The 23,334-nt window shown below is 39.4% G+C and overlaps 1 protein-coding gene across 1 annotated transcript in view; it reads right to left on the reverse strand.

The window, feature by feature from the left end:
• The window catches only part of eys (EGF-like photoreceptor maintenance factor), a 218,546-nt gene that overhangs the window by 171,918 nt on the left and 23,294 nt on the right, over positions 1 to 23,334 (reverse strand). Inside the window, exons 7-12 of the mRNA XM_078176251.1 lie at positions 21,550 to 21,654; positions 17,384 to 17,523; positions 13,258 to 13,421; positions 12,848 to 13,101; positions 9,590 to 9,694; positions 3,052 to 3,174 (exon numbers count right to left, since the gene is read on the reverse strand). Of these exons, the coding sequence (XP_078032377.1) occupies positions 3,052 to 3,174; positions 9,590 to 9,694; positions 12,848 to 13,101; positions 13,258 to 13,421; positions 17,384 to 17,523; positions 21,550 to 21,654 (891 nt within the window). The remainder of the gene's footprint in view (positions 1 to 3,051; positions 3,175 to 9,589; positions 9,695 to 12,847; positions 13,102 to 13,257; positions 13,422 to 17,383; positions 17,524 to 21,549; positions 21,655 to 23,334) is intronic.

Genomic DNA, 23,334 nt, shown 5'->3' on the forward strand with positions numbered 1-23,334 from the left:
AACAGGAGTAATGAAGTTAGGGTTATTGATTGGGTTACATGAACTTCTATGTAATAGCCATTCATTTGAAAAGAGATAGCAGAGTTGGTATGGAGCCGTGACGACTGAATTATGATTGGTTTGGCAGGAAAAAATGTTTTCAATTCAAGTACCGTAACTGACCCAGGAATAAGCTGCATGATTCCCTGTGCAGGTACACACAGTGCGATACAGGCACTCTGTCACACACTGCACATATATCCTCCACTTGCAACAGTCTGAAGCCTGGTTACCCCTGGCAAGCCTCAAAGTATCTAACAGGTCAAGCCTCTTCCTCTTACGCCTGTCAGTGTTATCCCTGTCACTGCTGGCAGCTACTGCTGTGATAACACTGTCATCCTCGTGGAGGTGGAATCAAGGGGACGCTACTGACACACAAACAAAATTGTTGGTTTTTTTCTGCAGGGACTGTCAAATTAATCTTAAATCAGCGTAAGATTATCAGATGGATATGAAGGTGTGATAAAGCTGTGCACCAATTTTTGGAACTATTTTTGATATACAGTCTAGTAAGAGAACTTATTTAACAGCAAGTAGAACATGAGAAGTAGGGATGAGCTGCACACTATCACATGTATCAGTGTGTGTTCAACCAACTAAATTATCTGTATCTGTACTTTAAAACAGTCAACAAAACAATACAAAGGATATGAAACACAAAAATCTCAAAAGTACAGGCATTAAAAGGGAAAGCTTTCATATAAAAATATGTTTTAAGCAATGATTTAAAAACAGGTAATGTGCTAACCAGCCTAATCTCCTCAGGCAGAGAATTCCAGAGCCTCTGGGCCTTGATGCAAAAGCCCAGTCACCTCTAGTTACCAGCCTTGATCTAGGGATGACTAGTGAGGGTAGGCTTGAGGATCTCAGGTCACGACTTGGAGCATAGGTGGTCAGAAGCTCAACTAAACCATGTTGAGCTTTAAAGGTTATTAAGAAAATCTTAAAATAAATTCTGAACCAATGGAGGACGTCGAGAATTGGGGTGATATGTGACCTATGATTTGTCTCTATTAAAATATGAGCTGCAGCATCCCGTACTAGCTGAAGCTGAGATACTGAAGATTGACTGAGGCATGCTAACAGTGCATTGCAGTAGTTGAGAATACAAAAGCATGAATCAGCTTTTCTAGGTCAGAAAAAGGACACAGCTGATTTGATTTTGATAATATTTCTTACGTGGACGTGACAGGATTTAATGAGATTATTGACATGTGGTTCGAAGTTTAATTGAGAATCAAAAGTGATGCCTAAATTTACTGTATAGATTTTATATTAGTTGCCAGGGGACCAATAAAGGGTTGTTATTTCCTTGCTAAGTGATCAGGGCCACTTCTGGTTTAAACCAGAAGTGGGTGTGGTCGAACCAGAGGTTGTTAGTTTGAGCCTGAAATTGATATTGGTTGATCAGAAGTTGTATTTGCTGTAACACTATTTACAGAACAGCCTCAGTATGAGGCTTCAGATCATTTTCTTTTTTTTTTTTTTTCCAAATGTGTGTTGTCAAATTCTCCTGAATGAGAATCCAAGACTCTTCTGCAAAGATCTCCTGGACTCCAATCATGTTAGGATTGTTTGCTGGTTTGTTTATCTGTTAAAAAGAAATGTTGACAGCATGTTTACTTACTGTACAACACCTTTCAGAAAAAGATCTGGTGTTGCTAAGTGGCAGTTTCTTCTGAGCACATTTTTTTTTATACATACAGGTTGAACATTATCGAACTAAACTGAACAAACAGGAGGACTGGCAGCATTTAAAATATGCACAGAACTCTGGTCTTTGGGGTTTAATAAAGTCCAGCCATCTGGAATTTCTCTTATTGTATTCTGAGGGAATATGTCAATCTCTCCATTGTATATATTTGATGGACTATGTCTATCTTCAATTGAGGGAGCCTGGGGCTTCAACCACTTGCAAGTTATGGCTTTCTTACATGCAGCAAGCACAGCTCTCAAGAGGGTTCTACCTTCCTGTGGAATACTGCATATATATAAAACATCAAATCTGGAAGAGATATTGGTTCTGAACACCTTCTCTGAGATCTGACGGATATTCTTCCAGTAGGCAGCCAGGAGAGGGCACGACCAAAATATATGACAGTGATATTTACATATTATACTTGAATGATACTCTTAAAAAGTGCATTATTCATACCGGATACTTGTTCATCCGAGTATTCACCCCAACCTTAACAAGAAGAACACTTATAACCATAATACATGGGGAATGGACGTGGCTGGTCTCCTTTTTTTTCTGCGTGCAGCTAGACAACCCTCTATCAGATAAAAACTACAGAGAACTTTGTGAAAAAATGAAGACAATCTGTTTACAAATGATGAAAATGAATAGCTTATTTAACCAGAGGCAATGCAACACAGTGGGTGTTTTTACATTTCACATAATATATAAATAAATCAATCAAATTAGTGCATCCTGAAGTTAAAACGATCCAGCTAATTATTTCACTACCAGCTAACATAGCCCTGTATATCCAACTGCATTATCACTTGGGAAAACTTGATAGCTGCCTGGCAACCACATGCTATAAATATGGAGTCCGCCGGGGTGCCCACTCGCTCACCTGGTAGAGCAGGCACCCCATGTATAAAGGCTGTGTCCTTACTGCAGCGGCCATGGGCTCAATTCCAACCCGAGCCCCTTTAAAGCATGTCATACCCCCTCTTTCTCCCCCTTTCACGCCGTATCTGTCCCATCAAATAAAGGCAGAAAGCTCCAAAATATATCTTAAAAAGATCGCCCCACCTACGTTGCATCCATGCCCCAAGCATTTCAACCATTACACAGTCTTGATCTGATAAAACAAACAAAAAAAAAAAAATGGATTCCATTTTTGATCCACAGACAACTAATTATCACCTGAAGCTGCAGCAGTTACTGTACAGCCACATTTTCCTTTTAGTGAACTTAACCTTAAAGCATGAAAAAAATACATTATCCACCATTAATATACCTGCGTCAAAAATAAAACACCCGTTAAAGGTCTTTCTCACCTCTTTCACACGTGCAGGACACATTCTGTCCATCCTTGGTCTCTGCGCATATTAATGTATGTTCACTGCACAGTCCGAACGAGCAAAGGTCAATATCCACAGAGCAGTCTTTCCCCTTGAAACCTGCAATGAAAACGGAGTTAACAATGGTGAAGAAAGAAATTCAGCCAAACCTTGGGGAAAAAGGAATAAGGTGTGAATTCATAAAACAAACAGTAACACATATTACTTAACACGTTTATGTGGCTGTATGTTTCATTAGGTATAAACAACTTTTCTTTAGCGGATTAATGGGGGTATTGATTCTTCCCCTCGCAATCTACCTGCTATGCAGTATGCTAATTGAGTGAATCATTGACAGAGACCCAGCCTATCCAACTGATCTATATCACATTTGTCTGCCCCACCAAACGTACGTCTGCATGTCACTGATAGATACCCATGTCAATATCTATTGTTGTAAATAAAGCACAGACAGATGGTGTGACCGATATTCATTACATGTGTTTGTACAAATAAAGATGGCTCAAAGGGAGAGTCCTAAAATAGATCAGGGTGTTTTTACACTGATATCACACTGTTCAACCTGTGCCTATGAGGTAATGTGGGTTTAAAAAAAAGACTTAATTGTTAGATTCACAAAAGGGGGGTGAATCAATCGATGGAGTCACGGAATATTTGAGTTTCTAAAAGCGAAATGTTGTAAATTTCCTTCTCATGCTAACCAAAAACTTCTTTAAACCAGAGGGCTCTAACAGGAGAAATGTTCCCACATCTCTGTCGCATTAATCTCTGTGCAGTCTGCGAAGTAGCTCTCACTCACTGGCATAGGAAATATTTCAAACATCACTTCCTAATGCAAATCCCCTTCATCAAGACTTACACACCCACAGGACAGCAGTTATATTAGATTATGTACTTCCTGTTGTAAGCCATCCCCACTTTCTTTACCTGTTTCCAGAGCCACATGTTTTACATCAACACATCTATCTAGATGTTTGATGACCTTCCAACTACCCTTTTCTCATCATATTATGTATTGCCTTGACTAGTTAATGGACAGCTATTGCCTCCAACAGAGTGTTTCAGAAGTGTTTAATAACCAATTGTGCATGCAGTTCACTCTGGGGTTAATGTTGCATGAAGGAATGTCACATTTACAGTGTCACCATCTCCAAATGGGACTCCCTGTTCTGTCTGACAGCTACGAGTGGCTCAGCCCAACTCTGCTGCAAGACACAAAGGCACAAAGTGAGACATACTGTTTTTCACTTTATCTCAAAATGGACCGCAGTAACTAGACACACCACGATGTATTGTTGAAGACATTTAAGCCGAGTGCTTCTGTGCCCATGTTCAGCAGTTAATCAGAACAGCCATGGGTCATAGCTACTTCTTGGCTCATCATCATGCTGTTCATCAGCATAATTATTCATCTCTTATCTCAAACGATGTGGTTGCTTCACTGAGCTGAAAAACTGAAAATCATGTTCTTGGATAGAAATCACTGAATTCAGTTGTTACTTGAAAGTGAGTTTAATCAATAAATTGTGACTAGCAGTTATGTATTATTATGAAAGCTGGATTTAGCTTGGGCAGTTCATTATCTTCACAAAAGAGGTTGTTTGTGCCTTCTTTGTTGGTCTGTGTGTAAGTTAGCAGGGTAAATTAAAATTGTTTGGGGCAGGGAATGAGTGATTAGTTTCATGTTCTGATCAAAATCTAATAATGCGACCACATGCCCATGTTTTAAGCACCACTATAAAATACCCTTTTTTGCCCTGGATTATTCGGTTTAAGAAAAAACTGTTAAGGTGATGTCCATTTGTGCCTAAATGCTTGATAAACTGTACCTCAACTACGCCTCCAAAATGTTATTTTATCTTTAAGAAATTTGGTGCATCCTCCAAAAGAGAGCAATCAGGATGGTACACAATGTGCGCAATATTTGCAGGGGCTTGCATTTTTTCAAAAGTCACGCGATTTTTCTGTGTTTTTACGCATTTTCTGGCTGACCGGAAGTTGTCGTGCATGCAACTTCATTTGAAATGTCATCAGGCCCGTCATTAAATGCGCTGATGGCATTGCAGTATGGAGAAAGGCTCTGTATTGACATAAGAATTTGCACTGTTTAAATGCATACAATATGTGTTGAATTTATTAAAATGTTATGTTTACATACGATGTAGCTTACATGTTGTTTTACAGTCACATTGTCTGGTTTGAGAGCTACAATATTCACTCAGGATTTTTTGCAACATTATTGGAGTCCATGCTTTGAAACTGATTAAATAAAACTAAAGAAGAGAACTATAAAAAACATTTGCAGCTATTTTTGTAATATTCAGTATGTTTATTATAGCAAGTGATAACGTGGCTTATTTTTTTGGAGGTAGTAGTTAAAAAAAAAAAATCAAATTTTTTTTTCTCCTTTTGTCATTCGCTGCAATTTCTTGCAAAAAAATCACATAAAAATGCAGCAATTTTTATCACAGTTTTTGACAAAATTGGCCGGAAATTCAAGGGTTTTTTTGTCGCGAGGTCTTGGAGGGACTGACGAAGAGTCTGTGTATTTCAGTGTATGGGGTGGACTTGTGGACTGGGCTGCACGATGAGTTGAAACAAAGCATAAATATAAATACATTTAAAAAACTATGCAAAAAATATATATTTTTTGGCAGATATACAGATGAGGAAATGTCGAGTTAGAGGAGTGCATATTTATTTTGTAACACTGGGTAATACTTGGACTGTAAATAAACTGGGTTTATTACTTATTTATTCAATGTGGTGGTAAATAGACTGGGGATAGTTGTATGTTAGTTGTAAATAAATATGGGAATTTGTTGAAACAATGTATGAGTTAACAGAAGAAATGTAAGAAAGGGTAGGGACATATCAGTTTTACTTTTACCCACTCCTTTTTGGACACCATTCTCTTTGTCTTGTTTGTTTGTTTTTATTATGTTTTTTTTTTTTTGGTTTGAAATAGTCATTCATTCAGTATTTTGATGAGTCACTGAATGAGTCAGGTGATAATGTTGCCATTTGTTTTGCTGGTATTGGTTGTAAACCTCCGCTTAATGTGTTGTTTCCAAGGCCACATTCACACTGCAAGCCTTAATGCTCACTGTAGAATTAATTCAGATTTTTTTGTTCAAGTTGTTCCTATACTTTTGTTCCTATAATATCAGATACAAGTGCGAACTAGTTAAGATCCCGAACTGACCCACATAAATACAGCACGCTGTTGTACGAAAGCAAACATGGAGGCCATTGAAGTCAGCGTTAATGGTTCCATTTATAAGTTGATGTACAATGGCAGCCAGCAAATTTGTGAGCAGACGATAACAAGGATGAGGACGGGGAGAAAGAGAGCCAAATTTTTAATTATGGCTTTTTGTGGAGCAATGGCTGCTACTTCTGTATGAAAATGCAGAGTCAGAGCCAAGAGTGGTGGGATTGTGACATAAATGGCTTAACTGGGACAGATTTCATCCCAAATTTCGGATGATGATCGTCTGATGATGATGATGGTGTGTTTTCAATCACCAAGTGACTCCTGCCAGCGCAGAATTTTGACAAATAGCAAATTTAGAGTGACATAAAAGTGGCATGAATTCTGATATGCACTGCACAAAATTAGACCTATAACTGATTTAGGACCATTTTTCTATGTGGTCCTAATCAGATACTGAAAAGATCAGATTCCATTTGTGTGTTTACATCATTTTGAAAAAAGATCTGTGTCACATATGAGCAAAAATCGGACTTGGGCCACTTTCGCCTGCAGTCTGAACGTATCCCAAGTTTAGATGACGAGCTTATTGTAAGTCATGCTGCAAAATGTGGTCATGGTAAGTGACACAAGGATAACATTATACATTTACATGGTGCTGGCTTGGTGATCATGAGTCTGACTCTGACAGGATTTAGACATTCTCCAAAAACGATGGCTGCCATCAACTACTTAGCGTGATTGCCAATCACTATCTGTGTTTTGATGCAGATCCAGGCGCAGATTAAACATTTGTATTAGTCACCAAACCAACAAATTTGGAGGAATGTGCAACCTTGGCTGAAGTAGCCCTGAGAGCTTCCTGGTTTATTTCAACTTATAGAAACAATTATTTAAAATGTAATAACCGGACGACACAGACATACTGTACTGTAGTAGGAAACAGGGGCAGGAAAGGGTCAGAACGCAAGATAGTGACAGTTTGATTCTGATTCTTTGTGTGTGTTTTTGTAGGGAGAGGCAGGCAAACCTGACAGCCCATTTATGTAACTGAGTTTCTGAGAAGATAAGGTGATCAGAAACACCTGTCTATAAATCTTTCAATGAAATCAAAACGGTAATGGAAGCTTTACTGACACATCGGTGTTCTGTTTTTCCCAAATCTGATTTGAGCAATGGGCAGAAAATATAATAAGAGCAGATTAGTTACGGTGATGCATTTGCTGAGTCCATGATGTCATAAAAACACACCATAACAGGTGCTGCACATGTTTCACAGCAGTAAATGTTTTAATGACTTCGGCCACATTTGAGCTGATTTATTGTGCAGTAATATCTGGCTGAAGATGCGGCACAGAGCAGTAAAACATGATGCACAATGACAACAAAATTGGTGATATTGTTTTACTATATCAAATTCAAAAGTACGAGGATAAAAAGAAAACATAACCTGCACCATTCTTCTCCCTTTGGGAAATATAATATATAAGAAAATGATTTAGCAAAACTGACGCAGTGCCTGGTGCCAGGGTGTGTTCACTGCCCGGTCAACACCTACATTCTGTGGATTTTATTTGTCAAATATTTGTCTGTAAATGCCGCTCTGTGGATCGTGGCTGTTGACTGTTGAATGTGACATTGGGCCGTGGCGTTCTGACTTGTGCAATCAAGTAGTGATTAAGTCTTTTATTACCAGAGGGCACAGTAAAATCAGCTGCACACTGGGGACTGCAACACCTCCCTTTATTATGGACTGATTATGGATCCTTTCTGGAACATGTGCTATAAAATGTCTAACATATAGAAGGGTGTAATACACAGCCTCACTTGATGAGAGGACAATCCTGAAAACATACTCTCAGTCTAATTAGGGCGGACATGTTTAAGGGTCAGTGTGTAGGATTTAGGGGGATATACTGGCAGAAATTGAATATTATATAAGTATGCTTTCTTAAGTGTATAACCACCTGAAAGTAAGAACCCTTGTTTTCGTTACCTTAGAGTGAGCTGTTTACATCTACATAGAGAGCGGGTCCTTGTCTATAGAGATCCCTCCACCATGTTTCTACAGTAGCTCGGGCAAACAAACCACTGGCTCTGGATGGGGCCATTCGCGTTCTTGTGTCGGTCACCCTTCAGTGAAGAGCCAAACAGCATCAGATTTTTAATGTGAAACTGCTTATCAGGTGTTTTCTCCAGTTGAAATCACCAGGTCTGTTTGTTTTAGAAAGGAAGAGACCCCTGCATGGGGCGGCTGTTGTTCAGGAGGTAGCGCAGGTGGTCCACTAATCGGAAGATCGACCGTTCGATCCTCAGCTCCTCCTGTTTGCATGTCAAAGTACCCTTAGGCAAGAGACTGAACCGCAAATTGCCACGGTGCGTTTAAACTGAGTAGCAGGTGACACTTTGTACAGTAGCCTTGGCCAACAAGTGTGTGAATGTGTGTAAATGGGTGACGGTGACTGTAGCGTAAAAGCGCTTTGAGTGGTCGGGAGAATAGAGAGGTGCTACACAAGTCCATTTACCATTTACCTTTACTCTGCAGACAATTCAGCTCCCAGTAAAGACCTCCTGACATCCGGGTCTTAAATTATCAGGGAATAATGGTGAGTAGACATTAGCAGGTGCTGGGTTAGCGGCCTGCCTGCGCCATGCTGAACACCATCACAGAAACACTGATTTGTAACATGAAACTGCTTTATTCAATTATTTTACCAGTTTTAATCTGATCTGTTCTGCAGAGGAAGAGACCTCTGCAAATAACTCTGTTTGCGGTAAAAACCTCCTAGACAACAAACACTAAAGCAATTCAAACCGGGTGTTCACACTTGGCACATGGGAAAAGTTTGGGCTGATTGCAACGTGCAATCCTCACCACTAGATGCCACTAAATCCCACACACTGTTCCTTTAAATTCATTATTGCTTAACAGATAGAAAAAGATCTACTGGCTTCAGTTTTAACCATGATTACAAAAACTAAAATGTGAACAACCAACCCTATAACCAATAATACAAATGTATTATTTCTATCTGCTTCTTGTCAAGGCTTTTTAGATGCTGATTTTAACCGGTTTGTAGCCTGCACTCAAACTTGTGTACCTCATGTTCCTGTCTTTGCTATTTTTGGAAGCAGTCTCCAGCAAAACAAATGAAAAACGATCAACGTGAACAAAGAAGTTTGTATGTAAATGCAGGAGAAATAAACTTTTCTCGTATCCCCAGGGCACAGTACACAGAAAATTAATAGCATGATATTTTTGCAAACATGCTCAATAATACACAAGTAGTTGGTACTTACCAAGAGGACAGTGACAAATGTAGTCATTTATCAGATCCATGCACGAGCCTCCATTTAGACAAGGCTGCGACCAGCAATCATTTACATTCTCAGAGCAGGTCCTTCCTGCAGGAGAAGAGGAGAAACAAATAAACTCTACCTAATGTCAGAGATTACAGTTTAAAATATGTTTCTACAAATAAATGTTGCTGCCCCCATCAACATTTAATGATTATTAAAGGTGTGAAGCTCTAGTATGTGTAAACATACTGAGACCATGTACAGTGCACATTTCGGTTTATTTTCCCAACAATGAGCGGCACCTGCTTTATTTGTGACATGGATTTTTATTTCATGAGGCAGCTGATTGCTTCTGATTCCACTGGCTCAAAATGTAATTGAATGATTACGTGTTCAACATGTTGCAGCTTGTATGTATGCAGAGAATAACCTCAATTGTATTATCCTCTGGGCAAGAGCTAGATACGGAATTGATTCCAGATTTTACTGACAAATTTAATGCTCCACCAGGCCTGGCCTCTGGCGATATTTCAGACCTCTTAATTCTCTATGAGCCGGAGAGCTCATTGAGAACAAACAGCCTGACGTCCTCAGGCACTGCCCTCCTATCTGCACTGCTGTCTACACCAAAGGTAACTGTACTGTACTTTTGCCATCACGACCCCATGCACTGGCAAGTGCTCTGTTAATCATGTACTCTAAGATACTCACATAATTAAGGTGGCTGCTGAGTGTACCTCCAGCCTAAATACACTGTACAAGACACACTTAGTGCTACACACTCTGAGCCAGATCGTTATGCCAGCCAATATTAATTCATTTAACTGCTTACACGTGACGGTGCCACAGTTTAGCTCAAACATGGCTAACACTGGTTATATCAGACAGTCCACTTTATGCCAAATGTCTAAAAAAAACAGGCTATTTTAAATGTGCATTATCCAGCATAATTTCATGACATAAAAACAGACACTTCTACGGTATTGAATCAGCCTGTTTCACAATAACTATGACATTAATAAAAGGCTAACTTTAACACAGATGTTATAGAGACATAAAACTGGCATTTTTATCAATAGTGATGAATGAACACATCCTTTCAAGCTACAAGCTTTTGAATGCAGTTAAGATCTAAATAACTCTTCACTCGCTCCTACATTCATTACTGCAATGAAACCGAGCAAAGAAAACTTATGTCACTATAAATGTTGCTCTAATGTCTAAAGATTTATACACGGAGACCGCCTTCCCAACGCTATCAAAAAGCATTATGACAATGATAAAAATTGGTGTTTATTCACACTGCTGCTATTTATCTGAATTTATATCATTTCTATGGATGGTAATTGAAATTTTCTATCATATGTTTGTTGCTTTCTGTTTGTGTTTTATGTTTGTATGGTATGTTCTCAATGTCTTTGGTTATATGGTTGTATCGCTGTTTTATTAATAGTGCTTATGTCTTGTTGTTTTTGCTTATGTGCTTTTATCTATGCTTGCTCTGTGCTTATGTGTCCTTCCATGAACATGCCATCAGTTTGCTTTTATTTGTGCTTATGTGCTTCTGTATGTTATTTCAATGTCTTTTTTCTTATATTCACATATACCATCAACCTGCCAAGGACTGCAGATGAAAATTAGCCTGATAATTAATGTGCACTGTCCCTTTCAAAATAAAAAAAAACAAACATAAGCATAAACATGTACAGTAACTCAACCTGCATTTTTGCAACCCAGTCACCAGAAGGAATGTTGGCATTGTGTGTTTCTGCAAACCACAAATATGGTGCATCTGTACATTTCATATGAAGTGGATATGCTGCAACTTTACACAATTTTCAGTAGCATGTTGTAACAATGCTCTTCTTGATTATAGAAAACAAGTGTCACAGACTCTAACACCATATGCATTTCTTTTATTTTGATGATGGTGTTTCAGCCTTTGGAGCCAGAGTGTGACACTTGGTTTCTATACTCAAGTCTACCGCCAGTGATCAGCACCTTGCTATAATTCTTGGTATCCATTACTTTTATTCTCTAAACAGTGCTGTGGTTTAAATGTGGTTAGGCTCAGGCACAAAAACTACTTGTCAGATCATGTTTTGCCTTTAAAATACTGATGGACAAACATGAATGAACAAACCTTTAGCAACTCTTTTTAGTGTCCAGTACTTGCCGTGTCGGCCTGACAAATGTTCGATTGCTCATGACTCTGTAACAAAGTGCAGCAATGGCACAAGCAACAACCGATTAAATCAGACTTAAGACTTGAGACCCCCATCAGCCAAGGCCAACGGTGCATTCACGTGCTCCTTGGATGGTCTCTCTTCAGACTTTGATGTGGTATGAGCTTTAAGTTGTGATGTGGACACAACATGGACGTTACTAAACAACACTTTGATAATGAGGAGCAAGAGAAACGGACCAAGTTTGCAATGAATTTGATCAGCAACTTATTATGAGGTAACTAGGTCATCTGCTACTGACCTCTCAAAAAAGGCAGGTCGTGGGTCTGTGACATTTCTGTAATATCACATTAAGCTTACATAGCCTTCCTACATACAAATGGGATGCTGAATCAATGCATTAAAGTGAATATTCTATGTTTATCAATCTAAACTTACACATGACGACTTGTAATTCATTGCAAGTTTTGTGGGGTGGGCAGCACTGTCGAATGTGTTCAACTATATTTTGCAAAAACTATCAAAACTCGAAAGTTTCAACACATTTACATGCATCAACTTGAAGAAAGTGATATCATGAAAAGAACTGGTCTGTCACTATTTTAAAAAAACAGGTTTGGTTGCTACAAACATGGCAGGAAATATCCCAAACTTGTGTTAAAAAAGACCAACTTTTGTTGATTTCACAGCAGTCTGCTACTGCCTGGCAGCCATCTCACCTCGGTGTCACACCATCCACCATCCTCTCCTGATGAGACACTCAGCTCATATACTGTAGATGTAATCTGAACTACTTTAAATGAAACACACAAACTAAACATATCAGTACTTTGTAGAAACGTCCAATGCCAATATTTTATTCTGGCGACTCATACTGGCCCTGATTACTGATGCAAAACAATCCTCAATGTGAAAACTGCACCTAATGTTCAATAATCACCAGAAAATCCTGATGAACCTTCAGCGTGAATGCTGCATATTTCTATCTCAGCATTCAAACACCTGACATTCCTGTGTCTGGCTGTTCTAATGGCCGCAAATAGGCTCACATTCGCATCAGATGGTCTCATACCCTCAAACCCTGGGGGACAGTGGCACCGATAATCACTGATTAGGTCCACACAGGTGGCGCCACTCGCACAGGGGAAGCTGTTGCACTCATTTGTTTCCAGTTCACAGAGCGACCCTTCGAATCCGAGCATGCAGCGGCAGGTAAAGTTATACCGCTGGTCCAGGCAAACACCATGTTCAGAGCAGCGATGGCCGACACAGTAATCAATGTCCTCCTCACAGTAGACGCCCGTGTATCCTCCGGGACAAAGGCAGCTAGCAACAGATTAAAGAGAATGTCTTAATACTGTATGGAGGTAAAGAAATTCTTTCAGCCCTGCAGGGAAACAACAGTAAATGTCACAGCTTTTACAATCATTGACATTCTGGTGCCTGAATGGCCCCAAAGACAATCAAGACTTGAACACTCACCTGTAACCATCAATCTCATCCACACAAGTGGCGCCATTTTGACACCAATGTTGAACACAATCATTGACATTTATGCGGCAGTTCTGACCGGACCAACCAGGTGCACAGATACATGTGTAGCTACTGGCATCGTTCAAGACACAGCGTCCTCCGTTGGCACATGGCTGTTGATAGAAAAAAGAAGATGTATTTGTTATGAAATGCGACTCTTTATGTGTTAAAATGAAATTGCTTCGTCTCATATTTCAGATTGGACTGAGCCAATATCTGGTCAAAAATATAACTATTTTACAGTGCAACCCCCTAATCATTTCTTGCTCCTGGCTGCCTGAAAATGAGCTTCATTACAGCCACATGACACACTCATGAATACTGATTCATGCTTTATACTGGGTTCACTCAGTATTCCACGTACCATCTACATCATGTCTTACAAGACAAGATCAATGGTCATTGAGGGCTAAACCTCCCAAGAGCTCTCTGTAACAAAACAGATACGCCTGCTCACTGGTACATGTGTATATATATAGTAGAGGGGAAACAAAGGGGCTGAGGAAGAGCTGGCTTGTGGGAAGGTGTATAATGCAGACATCATGGCATTTCTGTAAGGGGGCCAACACGAGGCTTTCTCCACAGTGAGTGATCATCTCCATCTGTCATCTGAAGAAGCTCCTCTGTTCAGGTTCGGCTGCTTTTTTTTTTTTAAAACGCAGGGGGTCGATTCATCCATACGTAAAGAAACCGGCGCATTCAAAAATACAGACATTGCAAATCTTCAGCGGCACTCATCCGCGTCAGGTGGCAGAGGTCTTTTCAGCCCTGTAAATGTGCTCCCTTCCTGCATGCCAAACCAAAACCCCTGACAAACAATCACACGATTGCAGCTTTGTCTCCTTCCACCATGACTGCTTAAAAATCTGGAGGATGTGCAACCACGTTTAAAATAAAACAGGACATAAAAATGTGCCTCAGGGATATAAATATGCAGCATACAGTACACTGGGAATATAAACCCATCAGCCACAACATTAAAACCACTAACAGGTGAAGTGAATAACACTGGGCCTCATGCAAGAAGTGATATGCCAACAGATTTTCTCTTATTTTTGTTCCTATCCATGATCTGTTCTTGTTTTGTTACCCACTTATTTCTGGTATTCACCAATGGTTTCTAATTTTTGCTCCTCCTTTAGGTAAGAGTAAATTTTACAAGTGGTTGAGAGCACTCTTACCAAGATAAGAGAGAAACATTCTGTTTTCAATCCACAAATTGTTGCCCAACACATGGAAAAATAAGTTTTAAACATGAGGGAAAAAATACATAGTCAAGTTTAGATTATTACGTTTTAGAGTAATTGTAATGATTGGACTGTTAAAATTGTGGGTTAAAGAAATACTACTACACTTCATTCATTGATTCTAATTACTGTCATGTCAGTTAATGTGCATACCTCTGCTGATCAGGTGCAATGTAACTAAGTACATTTACCTAAGTAGCTACTGGAGGTACTTTTAGTTTACTTGAGTAATTTAATCTCTTGCTACTTTCTACTTCTCTTCCACTACACTTCAGAAGGAAATATTGTACTTTTTACTCCACTGCAATTATGTGATAACTTCAGTTATTAGTTACATTACTAATTAAGCACACAAATCATATAAAAATATACAAGTTCAGCTGAAACAATTAGTCAACTGATTAGATAATTACTATCTTGATAATTGTTTATAGTATTTTCCATGCAAAAACATTTCATGGTTTCAGCTCCTCAATTATGAGGACTTAATAAGTTTCCTTTTAATTATTCTACTTATTCAATTCAATTCAATATAATTTAAGTTTACCTAGAAAGCCCAATATCAGGAATCACAGTTTGCCTCAGAGTTTTACAGTATACAACATCCCTCTGTCCTTGCACACTCACAGCGGATAAGGAAAAATCATTATTTAGATTTAATAAATTGATTTAAATTTTCTGCATGAAGTACTTTTACTTAAAATACTTAAATAAATCTCAGAGGTTGTACTTACATATTTTTTAAGTATCATTTTCAATGCAGGACTTTTACTAGTGACAGAGTATTTTCGCAGTGTGGTATTAGTTTTTTTACTCAGTGTTGTTACTAATTTAACTACATTTCTCAGTAGCGTGGTGGTAACATCAATACTTTCTGAGTCAAATAGCTTTTCAGTAGCAAAGTTAATTAACTGACCGAGTAGCGTGGTAGCATCCACAAACGTTACAAGCTCTGAAGTGCAGTAGACTTTTTTGGCTGCGGAGAACTGTTATTTTAGGTCTCTTATTCATATTGTTTATATTACTGTCTTTTATTTTATTATGGCTTTAATGACTGAAAAATATATTTTAGAATTCTGTTTTTGAATTACTAACATAGCCAGACAGCCTACTGAAAGAGACCAAGACAGAGAAATGCATTAAGTAGGAAGAAGAGAGAGAAAGAAAGAGAGCAATACAAGCAAGCACAAGTTTTCAAAAAAAAAAAAATAAAAAATTCAAGTCTTATTTTATAATAAACAGTTCAACTAAACATTTTTTGCATACCTATTTGTTTGGCTGACGGTTTTTCTTACAGCTGATTTGACATAAAGTTAATAAAGGTGAATAAATTAAAGTAGCTTTCCAAGTAGCAAGCTACTTTTGGCATTTTCTCCTATGTAGTGAAACTTCATTTTGATGTAGAGTAACTGGTAGCTTCGCTCACTACATTTTCCAACTAGCTGGCCCAACACTGCTTTCACTTAAGTAAAGGATCTGAACACTTCTTTCACCACTGCTGCTGACACAGCGTTCACAGCATCACAAATGTGTGTATTCTGTTTCTGTTTGATTTCCTGTAATGCCAGGAAAATCACTTTTACTTTGTTTAAGTTTATTCAGCAGTATGTCAATTTTATTACTGCAAAACGTCTTCTTCTTCGTACCCCTTTTTTTGGTGGTATTTCTGCAATTCTTGAGCATGTGCCAGAGTCTTTGCACACGGCACAACACCTGCCCTTACTGTATATAGTGTTTAGGGGGTGCACCAATTCTAAAGGCTACATATGATAAAGTTGGATTCATAATTTCGCACACCCAGCATTGGTGCTGGATCCTTTGAGTCCCGTGGGTTGCAAGTTGGGGCACCGATTTTAATGCTGGGACTGCTCGGTGTGTGCTTCATCCCTACATCCACTAACAGGCACTAATTTAGAGTCAGTACACAGGTCAAAATCTGTTACATAACTACGTTTGTGTCTCACTTCTGTTATACACCACAAAGCATTTCAGATCTATCAATAAAAGTCTCAAGTAAGCAGTGAACTCCCTCATTAGTCAATATTTTCATACAGCTTTCTTCCCGGGTAAACCAACATACTGTACAGCTTCAGCACCAGCTGATTGCTGTGTTTATGGATTATCGCATTTGCTGTCAATCTTCCTGTGGGACTTATGCTTATTTTTATCCCCTTGTATAACAAAGGATTATCCCACATTTTATAAATAAGATACTGAATTAATATTTGATACCTTCTAACTTAAGTCCTCAATTTTATAATTCAGTTTGTGGTGACAGTCTGTGGTGACAGTCTGCAGATATTTTGCAGCTTACTATAAATAACTGTGAGCGTTCCTACTTTCTTACTTAACATATGAAAGTTAAAGTGTTTTAACCCACAAAAGACTGCGATTTCTACATTTGCATTTGATACCAATATGATTGAGTTCTCATGCCAGAGTGTCACACTGCTCATCTTGAAATGTATTTAGAATATACCACCACCCAACTAGATATCAACATGATCGTTCTGTGTCCTTATGTGACAATAAAAAAACAAAAACAAAAACAAAAACAAAACAGTGCCTAAACTCCTCTAAATAGAGCACAGAAAATTACGTAGAACGTCCTCATTAATTTGCTTGTTATGGTTCCCTGCTGTTGTGATAATGTTGCTGCACTGTTGCAGAGAATACATAGACATCGCTTCAAGAGAAATAAACAGAAGATGGGGAGCTCTTTAAACATGTATAGGACTTAAGAGGAATACTTAGCAGAACAGCAGATGAGGACAAATAGTCTATTTAGATGTTTAGTTTTTTTATCTTGTTTTTTTTTTTTTACCCACTTGAAGGTTTTGAGGGCAGGGCGTACGGCAGGTATATTCGAGGCCATCTGGGAGATCCAAACACTGAGTCTTTGGTGGACATGTGCTGTTGGGTAGAGCGCAAGCATCTATGTCAACTTCACAATTCTCTCCCAGGAAACCTGAAAGACAACATTTCATACAGTCAGTGTAACTGATGCAATACTTGACCAGATCTGCTGCAAAGCCATCTCTGATTAGTGTCCCTGTACCAGGTCAGCTCCTCTTTATATTTAACTAGCAAGGCCAGAATTGGGTCAATTTTGTGCTGCCTCGAGGATTGTCCCTATTTTGAAGCATAGTCGATGCGGCTTTTCATTTTAATGCTCATCTGGAATCATTATCAGATTTGTGGATGACAAAAAAGGGTTGGTTGGTATGACAGCACCTTGTTTGGTCCCTAAAGAAAACCCTTTACCGAGTCGGTGTAATTGGAAATAAAGTCTGATTTGATCCCAGGGATGATACACTTGACATAATGTAGTTGGATGCACCATGAGCTAACATAAATTAATTCTGCAAGCTTTAGGAGAGTGAGATCAGAGCATTGGTTTGACTTTACTCATGTACTGTTGTTAAAGTTCTACTTCACCTACAAAATGATCATTTGTATATCAATCACTCAGACAGTGTTACGATCAATTTGTCAGATTTTGTCTTGCATGCCTCCAGAGCCCGTCTCACTCCAAAGTAGTCAAAATACAGTGCTTGGGCAGTGACTTGCAGCGTCAGAAACCAACGAAAAAGGCGTCCTTTAATGTCCGCATGATACATGGCTGGTTGCCGTTATGGTTTAAGGGCGCCCGGTGGCGTCAGGGGGAAACAAGGCAGGACAAGGACGAAAGTTAAGGCACAGGGTTCCGAGTTTTCTCCGAAACCTAACAGAATGTGTTGCCCTCCATGGGGAATGAAGAATCCAAAAATGTATAAAATTCTTGATGAACTGGAGAAAAAGGGATCCACATTTCACAAAAGCAAAATTATATGAAAACATCCGCTGACAAACTCTCACACAATAGTGAAGTATAATCCATTTCTCATGTATTCAGTTGTATGCTGAGTACTTTCCAAACACGAACATTTTTGCCAGAACCTTAAAACAATTCTGCATAAACAGTCTCACACACGCACAAATCATGTGCCTGGCCAAGTGCATGCGTTTGATCTTTGCTCATGTGTTCCAAAAAGTAAGGTTTTAATAAAAGTACATGTGTTTGGGAAGTACAGAGCGTATGACTAGATAAATGAGACTTGGGTTATACTGCAAAAGTTGTGTGAGAGTTTGTAAACAGATGTTTTGATATAGTTTTGCTGTTGTGGCTCCCATTTACATCAATTCATCAAGTATTTTCTCAGTTTTTAGATTTTTTGTTCACTGTGGAGGTATGTAAGAAAAGAAAAGTTTTCTTCACAAATTCAATGTCATATGAGGTGAGTACAAATCAAATCAAATCATTTTGTGAGTGACATGTTCCTTTAAGGATATATGCAGTACTGAGTTTGTGATATAAATTCGACGGCAGGGGAAAAAGAAAGTGGCCAGCGACTTATAATTCCACCCATGTCTTAAGGCTTTGCTTAGCACTGTGGTCCGGCACTCACCAGACTATTTTCTTACACTGTAGAACTCACTTCACCATGAGAAGATGCAGCAGATGACGCATATGAGCGGAAGAGGCTTAGGTTTACTGAGATAACAGATGGGATTTAGTAGCAAGGCTGGAAAGCCAGGGTGTGCCCTGTGGAATTTCGTTACCATGGATCTGTGGTCACATCTAGTACCAGTTTACTTAGGGAGTTAGGGATCCATGATCAGGGATTACGGCAGGCTGCAAAGGCAGTTTCAGAGGCAGCTGAAAAGAGCAACCGATGGCTCTGGCTGAAAAGAAAAGGCAGCAGCTTGTGTGCAAAGCATGGGTGTCTCGTGTTTAAGATGGGAGATACAGCAAATATCAGTGTCAAGACAGTGGTCAAACAACACTTTCTACTCGCTGCATAATCTGCTTACACATTTAGGAGCTTCTTGGCATTGTCACACAATGTGCAATTTAAGCTTACAGTTAATACTAATGATAAGAGGGCAAATGCAGTCACTGTAGGTGCATCTGTGAAACATTTATGTTCATAGTGAAAGGCCAGTGTGAAGAGGTACAGTCCTGATCGGTGCTCTGAGCAGGTGTAACGGGGGCGGCACATGATAACTGTTGAGCTTTCTGGGGTGTCGTGGGTCTAATTCAAGTTGACATCTGTGATGGGAGGCTCCCACTCGATAACCCCAATGACATAGCCATCAGCCCACCGCGTCAGTCCTCTAACATCACAGCCAGATTTCCACAGAAATGCTCGCCCAAAAACCACAAGGGGACAGCCTCAACAGATCTGGTGTATTGTACAATGATGAAAACATACACTTTAGCTGCATAAATGGTCATATTTAACATTCAAAGGTTTTTATTTAAACTGCTCATCAGAGAATGAATATTACTATCATCACTCCAGCGCTCTTTGTGAAATGTTTTTCTCTAATTAGTACATTTCTATTTGTTGATAAAGGAGGATTAGGCTTTAAGGATTTAAAGTAAGCACTGTAATTTTAGCTTTTTAATTGCCAGCAGTTAAGGTTTAGCTTTCGATGTTATTATTGCATTCATTCATTGTTATTCAGAGGTCCTGTGCACAAACCTGCTGGCCTTTAAAAGAGTTTGCAAGTTCTCCTTGTGTCTGCAAAGTTTTCTTCCAGTTTCCTCCCTTAGTTCAAAGACATGCCAGTTAAGTGAACTGGAAACTCTAAATTCCCTATAGGTATGACTTTGTTTTTCTGTCTGTGAGCCCTGAGATCGACTGGCAACCTGTCCAGGGTGTGCCCCGCGTCTCGCCCAATGCACGCTGGAAGTGTCTCTCGGCCCTCAGAACCCTGAGCAGGATAAGCAGCGTCGAGAAGAATGGATGGATGAATGAATAACGCTTTAAGCTATCATTCACAATCTTTAAAACTGCGGAGAGTTGCTCCGTAGACACTTCAAGGGCTGCCACAATTCATCAGTTGATGAAAATACAATGCCACCTCTGAATGTCACCTTAAACTGTGGCTCTAATGTGCCTTGCTTCAGCAGCTGATGAGGCGAACGGACTCTGTGACCCGTGTGTCATTAACACCGGTATTGTCCTTTAATGTTTAATTGAACAAGAGTGAACAAACACAATATTTCATCACCATCAATGTTACATTACCCTGAAGAGCCAAAAAACATTTGCTGAGAACAGCTAAAAATAACAGCGGTAAATTCTTGTGAGAAAAACATCATATGGCCTCTAAGACACTGTGCCCAGTGTCTTTGGTCCGTACGTGCAGTAAAATGTTCCAGTAAAGTGGGCAAGAGCAACTGCCAGACACTAACTGTGCCCTGCCAGCAACACGAAGCTCCCGCGAGTGGTCCATCAGTTTACGTTCAGTGAATGTAAATTCAGACTCAGCCCGTCAGGCACAATAAGTACTTACAGTAAATTATATTAACGGGGGTTTTGTAATATAATATTATGAAACTCCCATTAATATATTTGCACACTTTGGTTTCATTATCGAGCTCTGCCAATGAGCTTGGTGATTCTTCTCAGCTGTCAATCACGGGCCAAGGCTGTAAACTGATACTGTGAAAAATGTGACGACGACTGTGGCTGTGCCTTGTTGCCTCTACGCTGCACAATGGAGCATGTTGTGATCAGCGAGAAGTGGGGCTTTTATAATGGCTTTTTTTATAGTTTCATAATAAACGGCATCTGAGTGCATAATTCAAACACATTGCAAAGTAATAAAAACAATTTCAAATATATTAATTAAATGAAAAAAAGAAGCCCAGTAATGAAAATACTTTCAGCTGGCAGGATATAAGTAAGAATTATGATTCATGTGAGGAATTAAATCATGCTGACATCTCTAGCCTAACTTCCTCAGGCAGGATGAGTCACAGTCTAGGGACCCCGTTGGCAAAGGCTAATCGCCTTTGGTTGTCAATGTACAATGAGATGGCTGAGGATCTGAGGCCACAGTGGCTGCATAAAGGTCTGCAGAACTGCCTGCTACCACAGCTAATACAGATATCACTTATATGTCATTACAAAGCTCTAGTTTTGACAACAGTCCAGCATACCTGTAGGACATTGGCATTTGTGGTGTCCTAGCAAGTCAGAGCATGTGCCATTGTGCTGACAGGGACTGGAGTCACACTCGTTGATCTCAGTCTCACAGTTTGTTCCTGAAAATAGAAGTTAAAAACATGAGATTAGTTGCATTGTATCACAGCAGCATTTTCACATGGGGTTCCTCATGAGTTAAAACATGCTGTCATAATGTCATTACCTGTATATTTCATAGTTAATATACAACTTTGCCAAAAGTCCCTTTTCCTGTGTGAGTCAAAGGCACCAAGAAAAAGATTTATTTGCCATTTTTTGTCAAGGCATAGCCTGTCCAACTGAGGGTTTATTTTCTCTGACATCTCCCTTTGTGTTTCCAGGGGCTCACCATTTGAATCCTACAGGACTTCACCAAAGGAATGTTTGTGGCCTTATTATTGTTCAGGAGAAAGGTTAGCATAAAAATTGGAAGCCGGGGGAAACAGTTTGCCTGCCTCTGTCAAGAAAGTACAAATAAATCCAGCTACAAACAACAAGCGCTCTAAAGCCCCGTTTCCACAGAGCAGTGCGGTTCAGTTCAGTCCAGTACAGTTCACTTTTTTCTGTTTCCACTGTGAAAAGTTGTGGATGGTACCAATGAAACCGTTCCATACCATCCTCATGTTTGGTCCTCCCTCTGTTGGGGTACCTAGCACACAGATCTGGTACTAAAAGGTGGAGCTGTGATCACTGCAGTCTGTTGATTGGTCAGTAGCAGATGGTCACTCTGCTCAGGGCTGAGCTGTGGCTGGTTTTGAGGCTCATGTAACCACTGTTCATACTGTTTAGTCTTAGGAGGACTAAATGCACCAACCTGCTATTCTTTAAATATCCTATCAAGAGGCTGATTGCAGCCGGTTTTATTTTGTTCTGAAAACGTCACTGTGCAACCTCCTCCTGTGGATGATAAACAAGGTGCAGACTGATAAAGGAGGAAATACAGTGAGCGCTGAACGGACAACCCCGCCCACATGAAAGAGTCCTGATAGCAGTGGAAACGCTAAGCGGACCTAGGGTCTAGGTACCATGTCTGAAGGGTTACTTTTGGTTCCTAAGGTACCATACCGAAAGTGTTTAGTGGAAAAGGGGCTTAATTAACATATTTGTTTAAACTGGCACAAAGAACAAAACGTGAAAACAACATGTTAGGGTTTTACAGGGGTTATATGTCAGACTACTTCTTGGTTGGGAACACTGACAATCTAGAGTCTGGCTAACTGTTTTCCCCTGCTACCAGGTTTTTTTATGCTAAGCTAAACTAACTGTCTGCTGGCTTCAGCTTCGTATTTAGTGTGCAGATATGAGAGTGGTACCAATCTAATACTTAAGGAAATGAATAAGCATATTCCCCCAAATGTTCTTTTAAGAGTTGCCTTCAACTCGGCATGAGACAATATAAATATTTCAAGTCATGATCATCCTGACCAAAATATTTGCAATTCACAATATTATCCCAATAATTATTGAAATATACTTTAAACTCTTTAAATGGTACTAAAAACATACTGGAGTCACAACCTTACATTTTGTTAAGCAACAATACAGTAATTGCATCACAGGTATGACACGCATCTTTTTTGGTGAGCATCCATTTTAATGAAAAAACCCCAGGCGTTTTAACTACTTGAAATAGCATCATATCTTTCTAAATATGCCAGTGCTTGATTAAGATCTTCTGTGTTTCTAGGGTTGGTGCATATTAAGCGTGTTCTTGCAGAGTCTTTTTTTATTGTTGGATTCCCATCCCTACCTGCAACTGT

Source organism: Epinephelus lanceolatus, chromosome 17, assembly GCF_041903045.1.
Source record: "Epinephelus lanceolatus isolate andai-2023 chromosome 17, ASM4190304v1, whole genome shotgun sequence".
In the NCBI taxonomy this organism is placed as follows: Eukaryota; Metazoa; Chordata; class Actinopteri; order Perciformes; family Serranidae; genus Epinephelus; species Epinephelus lanceolatus.